This window comes from Artemia sp. Qi Xiang Cuo, chromosome 10 (assembly GCF_049724085.1).
Source record: "Artemia sp. Qi Xiang Cuo chromosome 10, ASM4972408v1, whole genome shotgun sequence".
Classification (NCBI taxonomy): Eukaryota; Metazoa; Arthropoda; class Branchiopoda; order Anostraca; family Artemiidae; genus Artemia; species Artemia sp. Qi Xiang Cuo.
The window spans coordinates 26,796,932-26,819,812 of NC_142803.1; the positions used below are offsets into that span (position 1 = coordinate 26,796,932).

Genomic DNA, 22,881 nt, shown 5'->3' on the forward strand with positions numbered 1-22,881 from the left:
ATAAGCTCATTTTGAATTCGGCTTTCGGCAAAATGTGTGAGAGTGTTCGCAATAGGAATCGTTGTGACGTCGTGACCGATCCCAAACAATGTGCTCGAATTATTGCCGATCCAAATTACACTTCCTTTACAATCATTGGCTAGGACTTGATACAGTTGGACAAAAAATACATACATATCATCCTGAATAAAAACATTGCTGCAGGTAGTGCTGTATTACATATCTCGACGAAGCTTATTTTAGAATTTTGCTACAATGTGTCTAGAGTATAATGTCCAGTAAAAGGGCAAATATAGGTCTGCTACGGGGACACTATATATATATATATATATATATATATATATATATATATATATATATATATATATAATATATATATATATATATATATATATATATATATATATATATATATATATATATATATATATATATATATATATATATATATATATATATATATATATATATATATATATATATATATATATATATATATATATTACTTACTTACTTACTTTACTTAAGGCTCTTGCTCGGCAGCGTCGGCAGCGTAGAGGGAACCAGTCGTCATCGCCGTCAGTCTTCTCCAGAGTGGTTGGTTCAGGGCGAGGGTTGTCCCTTCAGCCGGGTTGATGTTTCTGGAGGCGAGCTGATCACGGATGAAGTCCGCCCATCTGGTGCGTGGTCTTCCCCTAGGACGCCTCCAGCCGTTTGCAGCTGGGTCGAAATCGAAGATGAGTCGGGCGGGTGTTTGGGCAGGCAGACGGAGCAGATGGCCATACCAACGCAGCGAGCGAGACTCAAGCTGCTCGGACAGGGGTAGGAGTTTGAAGGACCTGAGGATTTCCGAATTTCGTACCCTGTCGGGCCATCGGGAGCGTTCGATTTTTCGGAGGTGCTTCGTCTGGATGGCATCTACCTTCAACGTCTGTTTCTGAGTCAGCGACCACGTCTCAGCAGAATAGAGCATAACGCTGGCAACTGAAGCAGAATATATTCGTGCTTTGATGAGACGGCTGATCTGGGGTTTATGGAAGACTGTTTTTAGAAGGCGACCGAAGACAGAGTTTGCTTTTGCCGCTCTTGCTGATATTTCGGCATTTAGGCTTCCGTTTGAGCAGACAATTGAACCAAGGTAGGTAAACTGCTTGACTACCTCTACAGTCTGGCCACAAATTTCCACAGATGACAGGGGGTTGGACGGCGTTTTCTCAACGGGCATTATCTTGGTCTTTGACCAATTTATTTTCAGACCGAATTTCTCAGCGGCAGAGGCCAGTGTTTCCAGTGTAGTTTTTAGGTCACTAATGTTTTCGCATATTAGCGCCACGTCGTCGGCAAAGTCGACGTCTGAAAGAACTCTTGCAGCAAAGCCTATGCCAAATGGCTGAACCAGTTGTGTTTTATTCAGGATTTGGTCTATTACACAGTTAAAGAGCTCAGGTGCAGCGGCACATCTTTGCCGGACACCATTTTTAATTTTGAAATATGCAGAAGGCCGTCCATTTACGATCACCGCACTTTCAGTGTTATTATACAGCTCTTTGAGGAGACGGACGATTTTCGTGGGTACGCCAGCAGACTGGAGGATTAGCCATAGTGACTGCCTATCGACAGTGTCGAAGGCAGATCGAAAATCGACAAAGGCAATGTACGCCTTCCTCTTATATTCAAGAGTTTTCTCTACTAGCTGTCTAATCGTATGGATTTGCTCGGTGGTGGACCTGCCTGGCATGAAGCCAGCTTGCTGGGGGCGACGCAGGGCATGGAGGTATCTTGTTGCCCGTTTGAGAAGCAGCATAGCGAAGAGCTTTCCAGGAACTGAGAGTAAAGTTATGCCACGATAATTGATACATTCTGTCTGCTCCCCTTCCTCTTGTAGATTGGCACAAGTAGGCCCTTCTTCCAGTCTCAGGGGATTTTTTCAGAGTGCCAAACAAGGTTAAACAGCATTTGTAGCCAGAGGATCATGGCTGGACCCCCATTTTTAAGGAATTCCGATGTTAGGCCACATATTCCTGGCGCTTTGTTATTCTTTAGCTTGCGGGTGGCAGCTTTTATCTCCTCCGCTATAAATTCAGGACCATCAGGAGCAGGTATGGTAGTAGCCGCAGCAGCTGCTAGCTCATGGTCCGTCTGGTCTGGTGGATCTGAGTTGAGCAGTTTCTCAAAGTGGTCCTCCCACTGGTGGAGGCATTGTGATTGGTCGTAGATATTCTCACCGCTAGCGCTTCGAAGGTTTGGCGTAGTTTGAGTGTGCTGACCTGACAGCTCACGAAGAATCTTGTAGGTGGCTCCACTGTCATTTTTCTTGGCGGCCTCTTGCAGTTCGGATGCATTGCTGTCAATAAAAGCCTTGCGGTCTTTATGCAACATGGAATTGCGCTCTTTCTTTAGCAGTCTGTATGTAGCCATGTCCCCACCAAGACGTGCTTCTCGCCTGAGCTCTATGATGGAAAGGGAGTGATTACTGATCCAGTCCTTTTTCTTCCGTTGCCTCATTCCAACAACGTCAGTTGCTGCCGCAAGAGTGTTCTCTTTGAAGGACTTCCATGCAACTTCACTATCATCGCATTGGCCAAGGACCTCAAATCTGTTGGACATCTCCACATGGTACCGCTCAGCCAGAGCAGGGTCCTGTTGGATGCGACCGGCATCAATTTTCCGAGAAGACTGGCTGTTCTTCATAGCTTTGAGGCGGAGCTTAATTTTGGCTGCTACCAGCCGGTGGTCGGTGTTCCCGAGCTCGGCGCCACGGTAGGTGCGGAAATTCTGGACAGACGACAGCCATCGTCGACGTACGATGATGTAGTCAAGCATCTTCTTTGTTGATCCATCATTGCTATACCAGGTGTACTTGGCTATATTTGGTCTCTGGAACCATGTGTTCGCAATCGTTAGATTATGGGCCAGACAACAATTCAGCAGCCTCTCTCCATTATCGTTTAGGCTATCCACTGTAACAGGTCCAACAGCGAGATCACACAGGCCTGATTCGTTTGAAACACTTACATTCAAGTCTCCTAGGAGGAGGAGGTAGTCGTGGGGAGGTACAGAAGATAGTTCAGAACTAAGCAGGTTATAGAAATCGTCTTTGTCTTCTTCATCAGCGTCGTTTGTGGGGGCATAGCCCGTAATGACAGTTATTTTGCCGTGCTTCCCATCCAGTCTTGCTGACAGGAGTCTAGGCGATACTGGTTTGAATGACAGGAGGGCCCTACGTGCAGCACTGTTCAGTACTAGGCCAACGCCTCCTCTTCTTTGGCTACCGCCAGACCACACCAATGTGCTTCCTTCACCTATGTCCTCTTCACCATGTCCAGGGAGGTGTGTTTCGGTGACTCCAGCTATTGTGACTTTATTTTTTTTAGTTCTTTTGCTAAAAGAAGCTTCGAACTGGGTTGGTTCAGTGTCAGGACGTTCCGGGTGACCAGATTGGTGCCACCTCGGTCAACGATGTTCAGAGGGGATTTTCCTTGGGCGGTCCAAGGTCAATACGGGGTTTGAGATGATATATCCGAAGCTGAATTTCTGGTTCCATTCGTAGCATTAGAAGTTTCAGGAGTAGGGCTGCCAACCCAACCGTCCCTTGATGCATTTGGTTCTCTGGTGGCTAGCCAGGTATCCAAAGGCACGTGGAGGTCGTTCTTCATGCGCCAATTTGCATGGGCCCTAACTCCGGACGAGCATCATTACCATCCTCCATATATATATATATATATATATATATATATATATATATATATATATATATATATATATATATATATATATATATATATATATATATATATATATATATATATATATATATATATATATATATATATATATATATATATATATATATATATATATATATATATATATATATATTGGTACTTTGAAATTATTTTCTATAATAGCGTAACTATCATGTGACTTGGTACATTGAAATTCTAGCGTAACTTTCATGTGACTTGGTACTTTGAAATTATTTTCTACAACAGCATAACTATCATGTGACTTGGTAATTTGAAATTATTTTCTATAATAGCGTAACTATCATGTGACTTGGTACTTTGAAATTACTTAGTGACAAAAATGGCAGAAAATACCACTCTGGTGTAGTTTTTCAAAAGATGTGTATTGAGGGAGGGAGCTAACAGCCTCTTATTTCGGGGTTATTCACCTCTTGGATACACAATACAGAAATTTAATTCAGGAAATTATGAAAAAAAAAATTAGACGGGGTTACGTGCGCGCACGTAACCCCGGCTAATTTAGCTTTTTTACACTTTTACTACCGATAATTGGAGGACTTGTAAACAGTTTTCTCTAGATGGTAAAACCCTATAAATTGACTCCAATAGAACTCGCTCTCTCACCCTTGGAACACTTTGAGAACAATCTGAGTAAATTCCTTGACAACGAGAATATTGAGGAAGATAAAAAATTACTTTTACTTCAAGATGCACTTCACCGAGTGGACAAATATAAGTCGTATCGTTTAGAGGCCACTGCTGCTGTTGCTATTGATCACAAAAAAGAATTATCTCCTCAGGATTGTGCTGATGGAACACAGTTAAAGAAGGAGGAATCTTATTCATTAGTATTTAAAATGGGAATTTTATGGCCCAACAATGATCTTGAACAAAGAACACAACTCATAACTTATCTTTTGAAAAGTGGTCAAGATAATGTTCAAGTTTAAAACAACGGGAAAGGGATTATAATTCAAGGCAAGAGCTATAATCAACTTGATTTAATATTTGACATGGTTACAAATTGTAGAGGATTATTATCATTTGACGCTCATCTATACAACTTTCTAATTACATTAAACTTTTCCAAAGGCCTTATTAGCAATAGACAAATTCTAAAAAAATTAAATGAACATGCATCATTGTCAACACCATTAAAATATGAACATGAAGAAGAAGAAGATTTTAAATCAATTTTGGAAAATACTAGCACACCACTGATAGCTAGACAAAAGCGAAGACGTATCAAGTCAACGTCACCACCACCAACCGCCACTATACAAAAGGGTAGTGGACGTTACACAACTTGTTTACGTTCAAAATGGTTGAAGTTCTGAAACGTGTTTATGAAAATATTGGTGAGGTGGGGAGTTTAAGTTCACCCACCACTCTTTCCAAGGTCACTGGCGTTCACACTAAAAGTGTACAAGACTATCTACAAAATTAATCAAGTTACACTCTGCTTAGAAATCATAGACTTCGTGCTAATCAATATCGAAAAACTAAAGCCTTTTTCCCATTGCATATAATGCAAGCAGATCTCCTAACTCTAGATAAGATTCTACAACGTCACAACACACCGTACAAGTACATTCTACTTGCAATCAGTGCTTTTAGTCGCTATGCACACGCCATTCCATTGCGATCAAAGAGAGGCGTTGAAGTTGCTCCGGCCATTGAAAGTATTCTCGAACAGGATTCATATAAAAAAATTCAAACGGATCGCGGTAGTGAATTTTACGCTATTATAGAAAATAATTTCAAAGTACCAAGTCACATGATAGTTACGCTATTATAGAAAATAATTTCAAAGTACCAAGTCACATGATAGTTACGCTATTGTAGAAAATAATTTCAAAGTACCATGTCACATGATAGTTACGCTATTGTATAAAAAATTTCAAAGTACAATGTCACATGATAGTTACACTATTCTATAAAATAATTTCAAAGTACCAACTCACATGATAGTTATGCTTTTGTAGAATAAGATTTCAAAGTACCGTTTCACCTGATAGTTACGCTGTTATATAAAATAATTTCAAAGTACAATGTAACATGATAGTTAATCTATTTCAGAGAATAATTTCAAAGTAACATTACACAGGACAGTTACGCTATTTTATAAAATAATTTCAAAGTACAAGGACACATGGTAGTTATAATATTATAAAAAATAATCTCAAAGTACCAAGTCACATAATAGTTACGCGATTGTAGAAAATAATTTCAAAATACCAAGTCACATGATAGTTACGCTATTGTGGAAAATAATTTCAAAGTACCATCTCACATGATAGTTATGTTATTAAGTATAATAAATTTAAAGCACCAAGTAAAATGATAGTTATAGTTTTATAGAAAAGAATTTCAAAGTACCGAGTCACAAGATAATTACGCTAATGTAGAAAATAATATCAAAGTGCCAACTCAAAGTATAGATACGCTATTATAGAAAATAATTTGAAAGTACCAAGTCACATGATAGTTACGCTATTTTAGAAAATAATTTCAAAGTACCAAGTAACATAATAGTTACTCTATTTTAGTACCAAGTCACATGAAAGTTTCGCGGGTATGGAAAATGATTTAAAATTAACAAGTCACAGTATAGCTACGCTATTATAGAAAATAATTTCAAAATACCAAATCACAAGATAGTTACGCTATTATAGAAAATAATTTCAAAGTACCAAGTCACATGATAGTTACACTATTATAGAAAATGAGGTCAAAGTACCTTGTGTCATGATAGTTACGCTTTTTTAGAAATTAATTTCAAAGTAACAAATCACTTGATACGCTATTGTAGAAAATATATACAAAGTACGAACTCACATTACATTTACCCTATTGAAGAAAAGAATTTCAAAGTACCAAGTCACTTGATAGTTACGCTATTGTAGAAAATAATTTCAAAGTACCATGTCACATGATAGTTACACTATTGTATAAAATAATTTCAAAGTACCATGTCAAATGATAGTTACGCTATTGTATAAAATAATTTCAAAGTACCAAGTCACATGATAGTTGCGCTATTATAGAATATGATTTCAAAGTACCAAGTCACCTGATAGTTACGCTGTTATAGAAAATAATTTCAAAATACCAAGTCACATGAGTTACGCTATAGTAGAAAATAATTTAAAAGTACCAAGTCTCATGATAGTTATGCTATTGTATATAATAATTTCAAAGTACCAAGTCACATGATAGTTACGTTATTGTAGAAAAAAATTTCAAAATACCAAATCACATGATAGTTGCACTATTTCAGAAAATAATTTCAAAGTACCAAGTCATATGATATTTACGCTATTGTGAAAAATAATTTCAAAGTACCAAGTCACATGATAGTTATGCTATTATAGAAAATAATTTCAAAGTACCAAGTCACATGATAGTTACACTATTATAGAAAATAATTTCAAAGTCCCAAGTCAAATGAAAGTTACACTATTATAGAAAATAATTTCAAAGTACCAAGTCACATGATAGTTACACTATTATAGAAAATTATTTCAAAGTACCAAGACACATAATAGTTAAGCTATTGTAGAAAATAATTTCAAAGTACCATGTCTCATGATATTTACTCTATTTTAGAAAATAATTTAAAAGTACCAAGTCACATGATAGTTACGCTATTGTATAAAATAATATCAAATTAAAAACTAAAATGATATATAAGCTATTCTAGAAAATGATTTCAAATTAAAAAGTCACAGTATAGCTACGCTATTATAGAAAATAATTTCAAAATACCAAATCACATGATAGTTACGTTATTATAGAAAATAATTTCAAAGTACCAAGTCACATGATAGTTACACGATTGTATAAAATAATTTCAAAGTACCAAGTCACATGATAGTTACGCTATTGTAGAAAATAATTTCAAAGTACCATATCACATGATAGTTACACTATTTTATAATATAATTTCAAAGTAACATGTAACATAATAGTTACTCTATTTTAGAAAATAATTTCAAACTACCAAATCATATTAAAGGTACGTGAATTTGCAAAATAATTTAAAAGGCCAAATTGGCATTATAGCTACTCTATTCTAGAAAATAAATTCACAATACAAAATAATATGATAGTTACACTCTTATAGAAAATAATTTAAAAGCACAGAGTCAAAGTTTAGTGAAGATGTTGTTGAAAATAGATGCAAAGCACCATTTCACATGATAGTTACGCTATTATAGAAAATAATTTCAAAGTACCAAGTCCCATGAAAGTTACTCTATTATAAAAAATAATTTCAAAGTACCAAGTCACATGATAGTTACGCTGTTGTTGAAAATAATTTCAAAGTACCAAGTCACATGAAAGTTACGCTATTATAGAAAATAATTTCAAAGTACCAAGTCACATGATAGTTACGCTATTGTATTAAATAATTTCAAAGTACCGATACCTCCACCAGTCTAGATTCACAATCGAAACACGTTTTATCTACTTTTAGTAGGAAATTTTGGATGAGTTAAAATTGTAAAGTATCTTTGCCTTCTCTCAGTAATTCAATTCTTTGATTCTAAGAAATTGTGCAGTACCCCACGGGATCCAAGAATACTTCTTTGGTTGTGAATGAAGAAAGGTACCTGGGGCAATAGAGACATTCACCTTTCTGAACGCCTTGGGATAAGAGTCGACTTATTGCTGTAACGGGGAAAAAATGAACATAGGAATTTACATCTTTGGGGAGTTCGTAAATCACCCAAACCCAATTTTTAACATTATCCACCATTGGTGTCCTAACTGAATATAAAACCCCTTTTTTATTTGGTTTCTTTCCCCCCTCTGCAAATTATGTTTCATAATGCAGAACAACCACCCCCAACCCAAGATTTTGATTTGGTTTATCGTATATGCCTATCTATTTCAATACCACAGGGTACTTCCCCTCTAAATTATCAAAATGTACGTTAGGGAAATTTTCTCCACCGTTACGAGCAAGTCCGTCGAGATTTTTCATTGTTAACTCTTTGTTTTAATGTTTTATGGGCTGCTGCTAAAAAAGCATATTTAAAGCATTGCAGCCCCGTGTCAAAACTGAAACCTTGAACACCTTTGGTAGCCGACAAATCTGGGTGGCATTTTATTTTGTTCCCCCGGCCTCCCCTTAAACTAAAGTTTTTTTTAAATCTACTGAGATTCAGATCCATGTGTTCAATGTATAAAATTGTGGACCCACTTCCCCTCTCGTTAAACGTGTCCAAAGTCAATATTAATTTATTTACCCAGTTGAAAAAGTTGCCCTCAAATTCATTTAGACCGGGGTAAATATCTATTACACTTTTGAGCATATTCTTGTAGGGTTCCTTGTAGGGTTCAAATATTATACACTTTTGTGCATATTCTTGTAGGGTTGAATGTATGGTTCGTATCTATTACACTTTTGAGCATATTCTTGTAGGGCTGAATGTAGGGTTCGTATCTATTACACTTTTGAGCATATTCTTGTAGGGTTCCTTATAGGGCTCGTGGTGCCTATTGCCTTACTACTGACACTCACCGGACTCACCGGTTGTTTTATTACAACAAGTCAAGTATCCGTGCAATATGGTAGTAACTCTTCTTACCTATTGCTGCAAACGTAGAAATTAATGTGAGTGTGATGCTCAGGGAGGTATCTCCGTTAAACGCCCTCGTATAAAAGACCGAAGCAAGTCCTCCAGGACAAATTCCAATGCAAAACAGACCTAATCTTAGCAGCTTCTGCTCAAATATTAGCATTGAGGCTCCAAAGGTAATCTAGAACAGAAGTAAAATCAGAAAGAAATAAAAAAGAGGAAACAACCTCTAGAGACATAGCAACCAAGATATTTCCCTTGAAAGTGAAATACACCTAGGTAACTTTAAAAGGCGTAGCGTTTTTTTTTGTTTTTTTTTGTACGACTCTTCTTGATCTTAAAACGCGGAATAGAGCTTTTCTGTTTTTGGTGTTTGTGAGTTATTTTTTAGTATGGGTGGATTTGAACTCCTATCTGTTTATATCTACACTTTTTCTTTGTTAATTTGAATTTTATGTTTAATGCATCTTCAATATTAGTTTCGCGCATTTTTTTTTACCTCTGATCAAAAGGCCCCACGGGCCACGGTAGGAGTTAAACTGGGGCAATCAGCTGTGTGTTGTAGAGCATTCTCGAAACTGTTCAGAACCTCTGCAATAACTGATTTTAAATACTTTTTCTCGTAAAGAAAGTGTAACAGGTGAAAAACAGTTACTTTTGAAAAAAGGTAAATGATACAATTCTCAGGAACTGGCAAGTACTAGTTGAGTTAATGGGGACTAAAAGTAGCTCAAGGACTGTTCTCAGTCCTTGAGTCTAATGAGTCTAATGAGTTCAGTCTAATGCTTCAATAGTCTAAAGTTCAATAAAAAGCTCAGTCTAATGAGTCTATTTAAATGGAATTCTTGGTACAGTCAGGCTTATGTTGATGACCTAGACGTAAATATATTTTTCCCCTCCTCAATGCCTCGCTTTTTACACTTAAGTTTTTTTTTATTGTTTTAAAAAAAAAGTTGTGAGACAGAGTCAAACTTTAGCGTAAAGAGCAAGGCGATGAGGAGGGGACAGCCCCTTTCAAATACGGCACAAAATGACCTTAGATTTATCTATCGACAAATGAAATGACATCATTTTTGTATATTCCTAAAAAAGGCCTATCCCAGAATTGCCACTGTATCACTCGGTCTATCTGTCCTGGCTTTTTCTATAATTATCCATGTCTTGATGCCTTCAAAATACTTGATTTTAATTCAACTGGATAATGATTGGACTTTTTATCCTTAAAAAGTGGGACTATTCAGCTTATTCGGGAAGACGTTGCAATTGATTTGGAATAAGCTTATTTGCCTTCATGGGCGCCCATAAGCTGAATTTCAGGGGAGGGCAAACATCGTCTAATCGGCACTTTTAATGCTATATAATAGAAATCTCAGAACAAAAATATAAAAATAAAGCAGCATCATTCAGCCCGGGGGGGGGGGTTTCACCCCCCTGCCCTCCCTCATTGGGGCCCATGTTTGCCTTTAATCTTATTGGTTGAAAATCAGACAAGAGTCCTTACTTTTATTTTTGGTATTTTATTTTTGGTAGTCCTTACTTTTATATTACTTTATTTTTACTTTTACTTTTATTTTTTATTTACTTTTATTTTTATTTTATTTTTACCTTACTTTTAGTTTTAGTGTTTTATTTTTGGTAGTCCTTACTTTTATATTACTTTATTTTTACTTTTATTTTTAACTTACTTTTATTCTTGTTTTATTTTTACCTTACTTTTATTTTTGGTATTTCATTTTTGGTAGTCCTTACTTTTATATTACTTTATTTTTGCTTTTACTTTTTTTTTTACTTACTTTTATTTTTATTTTATTTTTACCTTACTTTTATTTTGGTATTTTATTTTTGGTAGTCCTTACTTTTATATTACTTATTTTTGATTTTACTTTTATTTTTATTTTTGGTAGTCCTTACTTTTATATTACTAACCAGACGCTTAGAAGAAAACTGCTGTTTTATTCTAAGAAAACAGGATCAAAACGAAAAATTTTTTAAGGGTCAAAATTATTTTTATTGTGAAATTTTTTCAAGATATCCTATCAAACAGTTCGTGGTAACGAACTGTAAGTAAGGAGCAACCCGGCTCAATGGTAACCGAAACTCTAAAAAACGGAATTTTGGTACCAATAGATACATCAAAAGAATCAAATTTTAATTCTGATTTCAAATATATAAGTTTCATCAAGTTTAATATTACCCATCAAAAGTTACAGGCCTGAGAAAATTTGGCTAATTTTCGAAAAAAGGGGAAAAGACCCCCTAAAAGTTATAGAACCTTAATGAAATTCACACCATCATATTCAGCGTATCAGAGAACCCTACTGTAGAGGTTTCAAGCTCCTATCTACAAAAATGTGGAATTTTACATTTTTTGCCAGAAGAAAGATCACGGGTGCGTGTTTATTTGTTTTTTTTTTTCTCCCAGAGTTAATCGTATTGACTCAGTGGTCCAAGAATATCGTAAGAGAGCTCATTGGAACGGAAATTAAAAGTTCTAGGGCCCTCTTTAAGTGACCAAAACAATTTGAGGGCAACTAGGCCCCCTCCCATGTTCATTTTTTTCTCAAAGTCACCTAATTAAAATTTTGTGATAGCCATTTTGTTCAGCATAGTCGAAAATCTAATAAATATGTCTTTTACGACGACTTAATCCCCCACAGTTCACTGGGGAAGGGCTGGAAGTTATGAACTTTGCCCATTGCTTGCATTTCGTTTTGTTTATTGGGACGTCTATAAACATTTTCAGGAAGTATTTTTTTCTAGTGGCGGGGGGCTAGAGAAGGAGGTTACTCGGGAGAATCTTTCCGTGGAGGATGTTTCTTTGGGGCACGGGATATTTCTATGAAGGGGGCGCCAGATTTCCAAGCATTATTTAAAAAACGATCAGAAATTAAATTTAAAAAAAAAAACAGTTTTTTCAACTGAAAGTAAGAAGCAACATTATAACTTAAAATGAACATAAATTATTACGTATATGAGGGGGTTCTCCCCCAAGTCAATACCTCGCTCTTTACGCTACAGTTTGTTTTAGTGCTTTCAAAAGAGCTATCTATTCTAATTAAACGGCCTTTGTGATTCAGGGGTTTGTGAATTCAAAATTCTTTTTAACTTTTAACGTAAAGAGCGTGGTATTGACTTAGGGGAGAACCCCATCATATACGTAATAACATATACGTAATAAAAAAAACAATAAGAAAAACAAGCGATACGGCTCAATAGTAATCGAAACTTTTAAAAACTGAAATTTGATGTCAATAAATGTATCAAAAGAATGGGCTTATAATGTTGATTCTAAATATATGAATTTTATTAATTTTAGTATTACTCATCAAAGGCTACGAGCCTGAGAAAATTTACCTGATTTTTTACAGAGGGGGGAAATATCCCCTAAAAGTGAAAGAAATTTAATGAAAATCACACCGTCAAATTCAGCGTATCAGAAAAACCTATAACATAGGTTTCAAGCTCATATCTGCAAAAATCCGCAACTGTGTATTTTTTGCCAGAAGAAAAATATACGAATATAGAAGTTCGTTACGTAAGTTAATTTTTAAATTACGTCAGAACCAAATTTAGAGACAACCATTTAGCAAAAGAAAATTAAATTTTTTATGCAAATTTTGTTTACTTATTCAATGCCGGCGAGCCAAAATAAAAGCTGCATTAACTAAAAAAAGATCAGAAATTAAATAAAAAAACAATTTTTAATCCTGCCAAATACTGTAACAATGGTAGATTTTTTTCGGCTTTTCCACAAACATTTTATCACAATTTTTAATTATTTTAGTTAAGAGTGTTGTATTGCCTGACACTGACGGTCCACACGGACACTATCTGAATTGTGTTTCAAATTGATGCATATTTCCTTCCACAACTCACTTAGACAACCAACTATGTACTATAGCAGTCTAACAACTAAATAATTTAACTATTACTACTACAGTTAAGAAGAATAACAATAATAATGAGAAGAAGAAGAAGACGAATAAAGAATAATATTTTACTTTATTAAACATAAAAAAGTAACTATACTTTTAAAAAATACTACATTGAAAAAAGCACTTTAAACATGAAAAAAATACACTTTTTTAATTTATTTATAATAAAAAATACAACATTTACATAACCACTATAAAAAAAAAAAAAAAAAAACACTTAAATAAATACACTTTTTTTTTTATTTATAAAAAATACAACATTTATTGAATAATGCACTTGGAATAATATCATACACTTTTATTTACAGAATTTTAAATTTTGGTGGCCCCCCTCCCCCCGGGCGGCGGCTGCGGCGGCAAGGGACGGGCCGGTATGTACGGGGTGCCGGGACGCAGGGGCCGAGTGCGGCGGGCCCGGGCCGGGGCTGGCAACAAGTAGTGAAAATTTATCTGCCTTGCACACACACACACATTGAAAATTGTTTGTGATAAAGAATTAAAAAAAAACAAAAAAAATACACCTAATTACCCAAAAAACCCTCCCACCCAATTTATACTTTTTTTTTTTAGTGAATTTAAGTTAATTTTTCTAGACCGAGTTGTTTTATTTACTCTATAAATTCAAATCGGTCTGAAATTAAATAATTAACGTTTGTTTGTAACTTCAGACCAAACTCAAGTACAAATAAGTTGTCAGATATGGCAGAAATGGCGTTTTTCTCAATTCTAACTGTATAGTTATTATTTTGTAAAGAGCGAATCATCATGACTTTCGCCCTTGGCACTAAACTACGTTCCACAAAGTTTCTATAGTAACTCATTTCGAAATTATTTTTTAAAAAGAGTGTAAGTACGCCCTTGCAAACTTGTTTGATATCCTTGCAGTGCGTTTCCACAAAATATACCTTCGGACCGGGAAAAACACCACTGGATATCATATCGCTACCGGTTTCAGATTTTAGCATTAACAGTTGATTTGGGGCCTGGTGTCTCACTGGCTTCGAGTAGAGGGAATCCTGAAAGCTAGCGTAGTCCATTCGTGACCTAATGTACTTACCATTTTGAAAATCTTTCAATAGATTTTCAGTTTTGAATTTTAACTGGAGTGAATCAGTGTCCACATAGTATACTTGAACTTGTCCCTGAATCAGCCACTGTACCTCGCACACATTGTAATGAAAAGACAACATGAGTTTCTTGGTTATTTGAGTTATTGCAATTTCGCCTGCACTATTTTTGTTTAATACAATGTTTCTTTTCTTGCGATGTAGGAGCACCATATTTGAGTTTATGATTGTTAACGTTGTGAAGTTTGGATCCGCAATGATTCGAGCACAATCTTTGGGGTTGGTTACAATGTCAAATCGACTTCTGTGTCTTACGCTCTCGCACATTTTACCGAAAGCTGAGTTCAAAATGAGTTTATAGACTTCTTTTTCAACTTTCGTTTTCACTTGTGAACGCCTACTGACAAAGGTATCAATAAACGTTTTTATGTCAAGCTTTTTGATCAAATTTGAGGGCTCTATGAATTTTTGTGACCTTGAAACCATTGGACACCATCCATTTCAATAGCATGTGATGAACAACGATATTGTGTTTCGGGTTGAGATCGGCAATTAGTTTTTGTAGAGATGGGACCTAGTGCGTAAATACAGCCACGACTGAAGGTAAAGTGGAAGGACCAAGAGAGTCCCTACCCACTGGACTATTTATTCATAGACAAACAAAGTCCTTTACCGTGTCATGGAGTGTCATGAGTCTTACCCCGTCAATTTAAAAAAACCATCCCTGTGCTCCAGTCTCCATAATATTAGTCATGTCGGGGACATTCGAAGCACGTGGATTGTCAAGCCAATTAAAATTGACACACGGCAAACAGTAGTGAGACATTGCCGATGGGTAAAGATAATTCATATCCAAAAAAACTGTGTCCAACTTTTCATCGGGGTGCTGTCCTCTCGGATCTGTTTTCATGACACGATCCCCGTGAAAAACAGACCCAACCCCCAATCATATCTCTACAAACAGATGCTGATCCACGACGGCAAACAGACCAATTTCTTATTTCCTGATTTTAATTATTAAGTCTATCACCAAATGAGGAGTGGAAAAATAATAACCTAAATCCAACCCAAATTCCCCAGAGATTTTATCCGTACTCTTGCACACAGTATACATAAGAGTGATTACTTCAATGGCCAAGTAAAGTTTACAGTATTCCAACCCTTTTTTATACCTACCCTTTATCCAAACAATCTTTGCACAATCGTAGTCGCTAGTGGTGCACTCACTCCTAGGAAGAGACTTGTTAAAACTTTTAATGAATGATAGTGACACCTCATCTAGACTCGAGCCAGAGTTGTAATAATCATATGGATATATACCCTTACATGTTAATAAATCATATATTTCATCATCGGAGAAGCGCTGTTTGAGGAGAGGGGGGCTATCAAAATTGTCACTTTTCTGTACCTGAATCAATTGACTTAAAGATTTGGGGAAGAAGCTGAAAGAGTCTAAAACACGGATTTTATTCAGGCAAGTGTTACCCTTGTCAACTGTTTTCCACATGAATTCTAGCAGCAGTAGCTTCTCAAATGATTTGGATATGATATTAAATGAAAAAGAACCATCTATCCTTGCGTCATCTACAACTCCTCCCTTGGCAATGCGAGCCAACGCCGGAAGAACAAACTTTAAGTTGTAATTGGAATTGTGTATAAAAACAGGTAGGAAATATTGTTGTCTAACGTTTAAATTGCATGACTGGTGTGCTACCCCTCTAAAGTTACTCCCTCCCGATGTAATTTCCTGCCACAAATGATCATGGTCGATCACCTTCCTCCTCCCCCCATTCCCAACACCATCATCTAATTCCCCCTTGCAAAACCCAACACATGTTACTAATTTTAATGATCAATGGGTCATCTGGTGATAGGAGCATAGGAGAATTTGTTTAGTGAAGGCGTGAAATTCCTCCGTTCACTGTTATGACTAGACTGACCAATACTAAACTCCTGCAGTCTTCGCTGTTATTCAAAACCTCCAATGCATCCAACATCAGTACGTTATTGTTGGAATATTGTTGCGTGTGAGCCTAAAAGACCCCTATGACTTAATGTAATTCAAAACAATTTGAATATCATGGAATACACATGTCTGGCAGCTTAGCCTCACAGTTCAAAGTAATTTTATTGCTCATTAGGAGTGTGTCTTGAAAATTTGTAAAATTCAATATTGCTCTATCTTTACTTACCATCTCCACAAGCCTGGTATCCATGAGGTTTACAGTGTTTCATGTGATGCTTTAAATTTAAATCAGAGCAAAATCTTGAGAGGAATGTTGGAGAGTAATAACACACAAACTTACGTTTTAAAATAACTTAAGACCCTTCTAATATCTGTAATCACATTGAAAATACCTATTCAATTTGGGGCTGTGGGTGGGGTGTATAGAAGCTATGCCTAAAGTTCTTCTGATTCAACTGAAGGCGCCCACACTGGAAATAATATACCCTTCTTATTAGAATAGTGACCCTCTTAAAACTCTAATTCCTACTTTAACACCATGACACTAATCTTTAAATATGCGTCAGTCCGCTCAAACATACATCTTCTTTGTAGCGTCATGGGATATTGACCATTCAAATGATTAAAATTTACTTGGGGGACTATTGAACCCACCCTTTCCCTAATTGCCATTTTATACATCTTCTTCTTAGTAGTATCTTTTTTAAGTGTTCTTTATTCCGCAATCAAATATGCATACTTGAAAAACTGCAGCCTCGTATCGAAATAGATTCATTGTACCCCCTTAGACACCTCAAAATTTGAATTATATTTTAAACCAATAGCCCTCTCCCCATGTCCACCTTTTACAGTAAAATCCTTTTTAAGCCCACCAACATTGACATGTAAACTTTAAATAAATGAAACCACAGACCAAATACCCCCCCTCATGATAAATTTCCCACTGACTTCGAATAATATTAGGCAAATTTAGAAAAACCTCCTACAATTTTAACAAATGCGGACGCAACGCCAAAATCAGTTTGTGCTGATAAATCAAATACTTCTCACCCGCATTTTCATTTAAAAAAAATATTTTTAGTGATATCGATAATTTTAAACTAACCCCCATACCCCACACTCCCATTTGTTGTTTAAGAATGGCTCAAATCTTATCATTATATGAATGGGTAATGGCCGATGGATCCGTTATTATATTCTCTAACATTAGAAAGTAGATTGGATAACCACATTTGGTACTATAGACTATTGTGTGGTCCAAGGCAGACTTAGAGAGAAAAAAATCTGGAAGAAGGGGTACTGTTGCTGTTGTTGTTATATTACCACTACTACTACCTATATCATTAAGTGGAATGGTGGAGGGCGAAAGGGAATTGTCAATAACATCATCTCTCCCAGTCTATTCAATAACATTGGGTGAATATGGCGTAAGGAAGTCTTCTATTGTATATACCAAGGTGTTTGCGGACCACTGGCCGAGCCAGCCTATATTTTTCTATGACAGAATTATATTATGAGAAATTGGTTCAGATGCGCTAGCAAGATCCCCTATATATTCCCGCATAAGAATACCTGCCCATCCCGGATACTCAAGCATGTCAATATCATAGGTTAAGTCGTCTAGGCTAGCCATTTCCCCAAAAACATGGTTGAGGAAACCCCTATGCCACTCCATATTCTCTAGAACTAGTGTAGCTTCATCACTGAACTCCCTTGGTGGTGAGAAAATTGGTCCTGTGAATTCAGTTGTTTCATCACTCAATGGTGGCGGTGGTGCTATATCATTAATCTGTAGAAAAAAAGTTTTATTTTTTATGTAAAATAACCATTATCTTATAAAGTTAATAAACTATGTCAATTTTTCATAGTCATTGTCCCACCACCTGAACAATTAAAAGAAGAAGAAGAAAAAGTTACATTGCCATATGTCATTCATTATGACAATTGAACATGTTAAAAAAATATATTTTGTTTTAGTCAGGAAAATGAAGTCTTATTCTTAGAGGATAAGTTAGAACAAGAGAATGATATATAAAACTAATGGTTTTATTCCGAAAATTTTTCGAATAAAAACGCAAAATATGGGTCCAACTCTAGTGCTTGACCTTCATGAATATAACTCTCAATAAAATTCGACCATCGTTCAACTTATACAGTATATTATATGAACCCTTGATCTTCAGCTTTGGTTACTGGACAAGAACCCATACATCAATGGGTGGTGTTGGAGTAACTTTCTCGATAATTTAGACTATTCTATGTCAGTTTGCAGTGGTTTTGTTTGAAGTCGTGGACGTAATTGATCTGGACTAAATAAATCATTGTAAGAGAGAAGAACTTTTTTTCTCCATCAATATCAACAATTAAAGTGCAATTAAAATGGCGGATGGTCCTTTTTAGAGCCCCCCTGGGATGACCCTTGGGAATCGGGAGCTTCCTTTAGTGTAGGAGGATTGAATTCCTTTCAAGTTGTGATATCGGACTTCACAACCCCGTCAAAATAGAACAGCGTCAAATTATGTTTCAAAAACACCTTTTAATACGCACCAAACTGTTTCCTCGAAATAATTGCTTGAAATGGGTTTGCCCAAATAATATTTCTTGACATCACTGTGATGCCTTATTGGGATGTTAGTAAAAAACCATCTTCCTGTGTTAATATATCTTATCGAAGATAGAAATCTTATTATATGAAACCCCACTATGCAAGGCGCACTTAAATTCTAATTATACGTCGAGAAGATTAAATATTACGGTGTATTGATGGTACATTTTGATAAGCGACAGATGCGCGCAAAACCTTTGTGGAAAAACATATAGCAGCTTGAGGTTGATTGTTAAATGTGAAATAGTGAATTGTTTGTTTTTTATATAGTTAGTTTGTTTAAAGGAATAATTGGATTTTTGCATTAGAAAAAAAACGTTTTTGTTAGAAGAGAAGTTAAAAGGTAAGATTTTTTGAATATGCATGATAAGCTACTCTTGTGCTATAAGCATTCCTTTATATACTATTAATTTGGTTAATTAAAGAAAATTAAAATAGATTATTATAGAATAGCTTAGAAAACAATTTTAGTTTTACTCATCAAAAGCTATGCACTTGAGAAAATTTACCTTATTTTTGAAAATAGGGAAAGAAAAAAAAATATATATATATATATACTTACAAATTCTGACTGGGCCTCTACACCTGAAGTCCCTGGCAAAACATGAAGGGGGTCAACCTCAAGATCTTGAGTAGGCTGGGCTGAGGCATTATGAGAAGCGGTCCATTCTCTTTTTCATTTCCTTCCAGTTTGCATAGAGCTAATCCTGGTTTGAGAGTGGCCTGATACCATAAGTTGTTTGCTTGTTGGCATGTCCAGATCATGTGTAATTCTACCGGCATATTTGGTACTAGAGGGTCCTGTGGCTTGCATTATCATATCTTTACTCCATCTCTTTTTCATTTCCGAAGGGGGGTAATTTCACGTATCCTTTTCCTTAAAAAAGAAGGCAAAATTTAGCATGAAAAAAAAAATCCCCCCTTTTTCCATTTTGCTGGATAAATGCTTAAGAGGTCAAATTTTGCCCTCCTCCTCTTGTTTAAAGACAAAAAGTTTATTGCTGATTAAGGCGTGTTGTATATTATTGTTTAAAGGTGATCCTATTATTAATTTCTTGACCTTGCTTCTGCTTACTGATATATACTAACGAAAATTTTATTTTCTTCATCGGTTTATTTTTGAAGATCAAGAAGGTATTATCATTTCATTGAAAATAAAAAAAATTGATATTTTTCGAGGATATCCCAAAAGAATTATTTTAAAATCATTAGGGGGAGGGATAGGAGAATCAGCACCTCATTCATCATTTAGCACTAGAAAGTCGTTCAGACGTGGATTGTCACTATAAATGTTGAGAAACTGCTTGTAAGTATAGCCGTGACATCGGAACACAAATATAGTAGGGGTTCTATCATTTGCTGTGTTAGCTTAGGGACATTTCGCAGTATAAATGCACTTAGGAAGGTCAAGGCTTGGTTAAAAAAAAAAGGAATTGTCAGTGAAAAACTCACAAATATAGCTCTTAATATGGCTTTTCAGTGTGTTTCCCCAACAAAAATATGCAAATATGATAAAAACAGGCGAAATTCCCTTTTAAAAACAACATAAAACTTTAAACAGGGCTAAAGAGAACCTTAATATTGATAAAAAAATTTGTTCTTAGTAAACACATATACGAGATTTAATGTCCTCAGTAAAAGCCTGTACGAGATTTAATTTCCTTAGTAAATAAGTGACATTAACGAAAATGAGGGCACATCAACGGAACGAGAGCTTCGATTAACCACCATCAAAGTGTCACAATGTCAACCGTGCGTTACCACCCCCTCAAAAAATAGGGGGATGGAATGAGTTACTCAGAATCATGAAGGCACTATTTTTTCACTGAAAATAAAAAAAAATGATATTTTTCAAGGAAATCCCAAAAGAATTATTATTAAAATCATTAGGGGGAGGGATAGGGGAATCAGCGCCTCATTCATCATTTAGCACTAGAAAGTCGTTTAGACGCGGATTGTCACCACAAATGTTGAGAAACTGCTTGTAAGTATAGCCGCGACATCGGAATTAGACAAAGCACGTTTATAGCAAGAGCCTGTGAAATTTGACTCCCAAAACTGTCACTCTCTTTGTAACACGGAAGCTTTTCATTCAAATCGGAAAAATACAACATGTTTGGAAAAAGCTTGTTTCTGAATGATAAAGAACTGTTTTTCAAAACAATTAAAACTTGTTAACATAGCTGTGGAGGAGAAATTTTATTTACATAATAGAAAAAAGCGTGCTTTGCCGTTTCTATCGAATATACTCATCATATTCTTAAGATTTTGTATTGTTGAAGGGGAGGGGGCTAAGTCTCCCCCTGAAATTTGAATTTACTAGTAAAACGTTTTTTTTTTTTTTGTTTTTTTTTTTTGGTAAATAAAAGAATGAAAAGTGTACTCACATTGAAAATTGACGAATCCATTGTTTTCAAAGTTAATAATATGTAGTGTACTATAATCAATGTGTTAAAACATAATGAAAATTGGAATGCAGTGTATGAACATTATATAGGGTTTTTGCTTGAGTACATTATAGCTTGCCAAGTTTTTATAAAAACCGACTAATCAAGTTATCATATGGAGTAATCGTGAGCTCTCTCTAACCGACTGACACACAAAAAAATGAGTGTCACATTAGAAAACCCGTCTGGTAAGGTAAGTATCGTTCGTAGTAATAGGTGACTGGCCGTGGTAACCCAATGTACCGGTTAAACTACACACATATCCATGCCTCAGGCCTGTGTAAGTGCATGTGTATTCAGTGGTGCCTATGGCCGTACTACTTTGGTCTTTGAAAAAACAAAAATAATTTAAGCTATTACGTCGAAAAAATGATGCGGAAAAGAAGGAAAAGTTTCGCGAAAGGGATGGAATATTTGTTTTGCAATGAGGTACTAGAGACAGTACTAAGATGATTAAAAATAATAAGGCCTCATGTGCTGATAGTATGGTAAATAATTTTTTTTAAATATGGTGGCTGTGCAGCTACAGATAGATTACCAAAAGATTATGAATAAGACTTTTGAAAAAGGGGGATTACCTAATGATTATGGGAAAACTTTTATTAAACTCTTTTACAAGAAAGATGATAAGAGCGAGTGTGGTAATTATAGAGGAATTTAGTTTGATTTCTGTAGGAATCAAATGACTCAGTATGATGGTTCTCGTTAGACTAAGAGATGCTGCAGATAAACTTTTAAGAGAAGAAAGGGAGGACACGTTGACCAAATTTGTACTCTTAGATTAGGAATTGAAAAGTGTCTGAATAATCAGACCCCTTTAGTCCTCAGTTTCATCGGTTATGAACAGGCACTTGATTCAACGGACAGTAAAGCTTTAGTGAAGGTGCTGTGTAGGTAAGTAAGTTATTAAGCAAATCTAATTGCACCAAGTCCCTAGGGTCATGGCAATACTAAACAAAAAAGAAAATTCACTTTCAAATAATTGACATTACATAAAGATAACATAAACATTACATAATATAAACAAAGAAAACACAAATCACAAAAATCTGCATCTGTGCTTCATTGCTTATATCGTCCTAAATTTTTAACACTTGCAAAATATTCATCCCTTATCAGAGCCATCTTTCATCGAACCTACACTTTCAATACATTTCATTTCTTAACTCACTCAATACTACACTACTACACACTCATGCTTCACATGACCCACATTCTCATCCATATTTCCATACATCGGGCAAAATCGAGGACTATCTTGCTCTCTTTTCCTCCCTAAATACTTCTATCTTAACCCAATCGGTAAACTATTCTCCCTTAATTCAATTATATACTTCAATTCCTTTTTTTTAATTCTTCTTAATCCTGGAACACTGTCTCTAAGTAAATTTTACAGATTGCAAAAAAGTCTACAGATTGCACAGATTTTTGATTGATTTAGTGTCTTTCTTCAGTTATCTACTGATTTAAGTGCTGATTTAGGGTTTTTAGTTTAGGCAATATAAAAAAATCCCTAGAAAAAGTTAT

The 22,881-nt window shown here is 35.5% G+C and overlaps 1 protein-coding gene across 1 annotated transcript in view; it reads right to left on the reverse strand.

Moving 5' to 3' along the window:
- Positions 1 to 22,881, reverse strand: part of LOC148947625 (sodium-dependent organic anion transporter-like) — a 41,949-nt gene that overhangs the window by 18,337 nt on the left and 731 nt on the right. Inside the window, exon 2 of the mRNA XM_089096175.1 lies at positions 9,344 to 9,515. Within this exon, the coding sequence (XP_088952301.1) occupies positions 9,344 to 9,515 (172 nt within the window). The remainder of the gene's footprint in view (positions 1 to 9,343; positions 9,516 to 22,881) is intronic.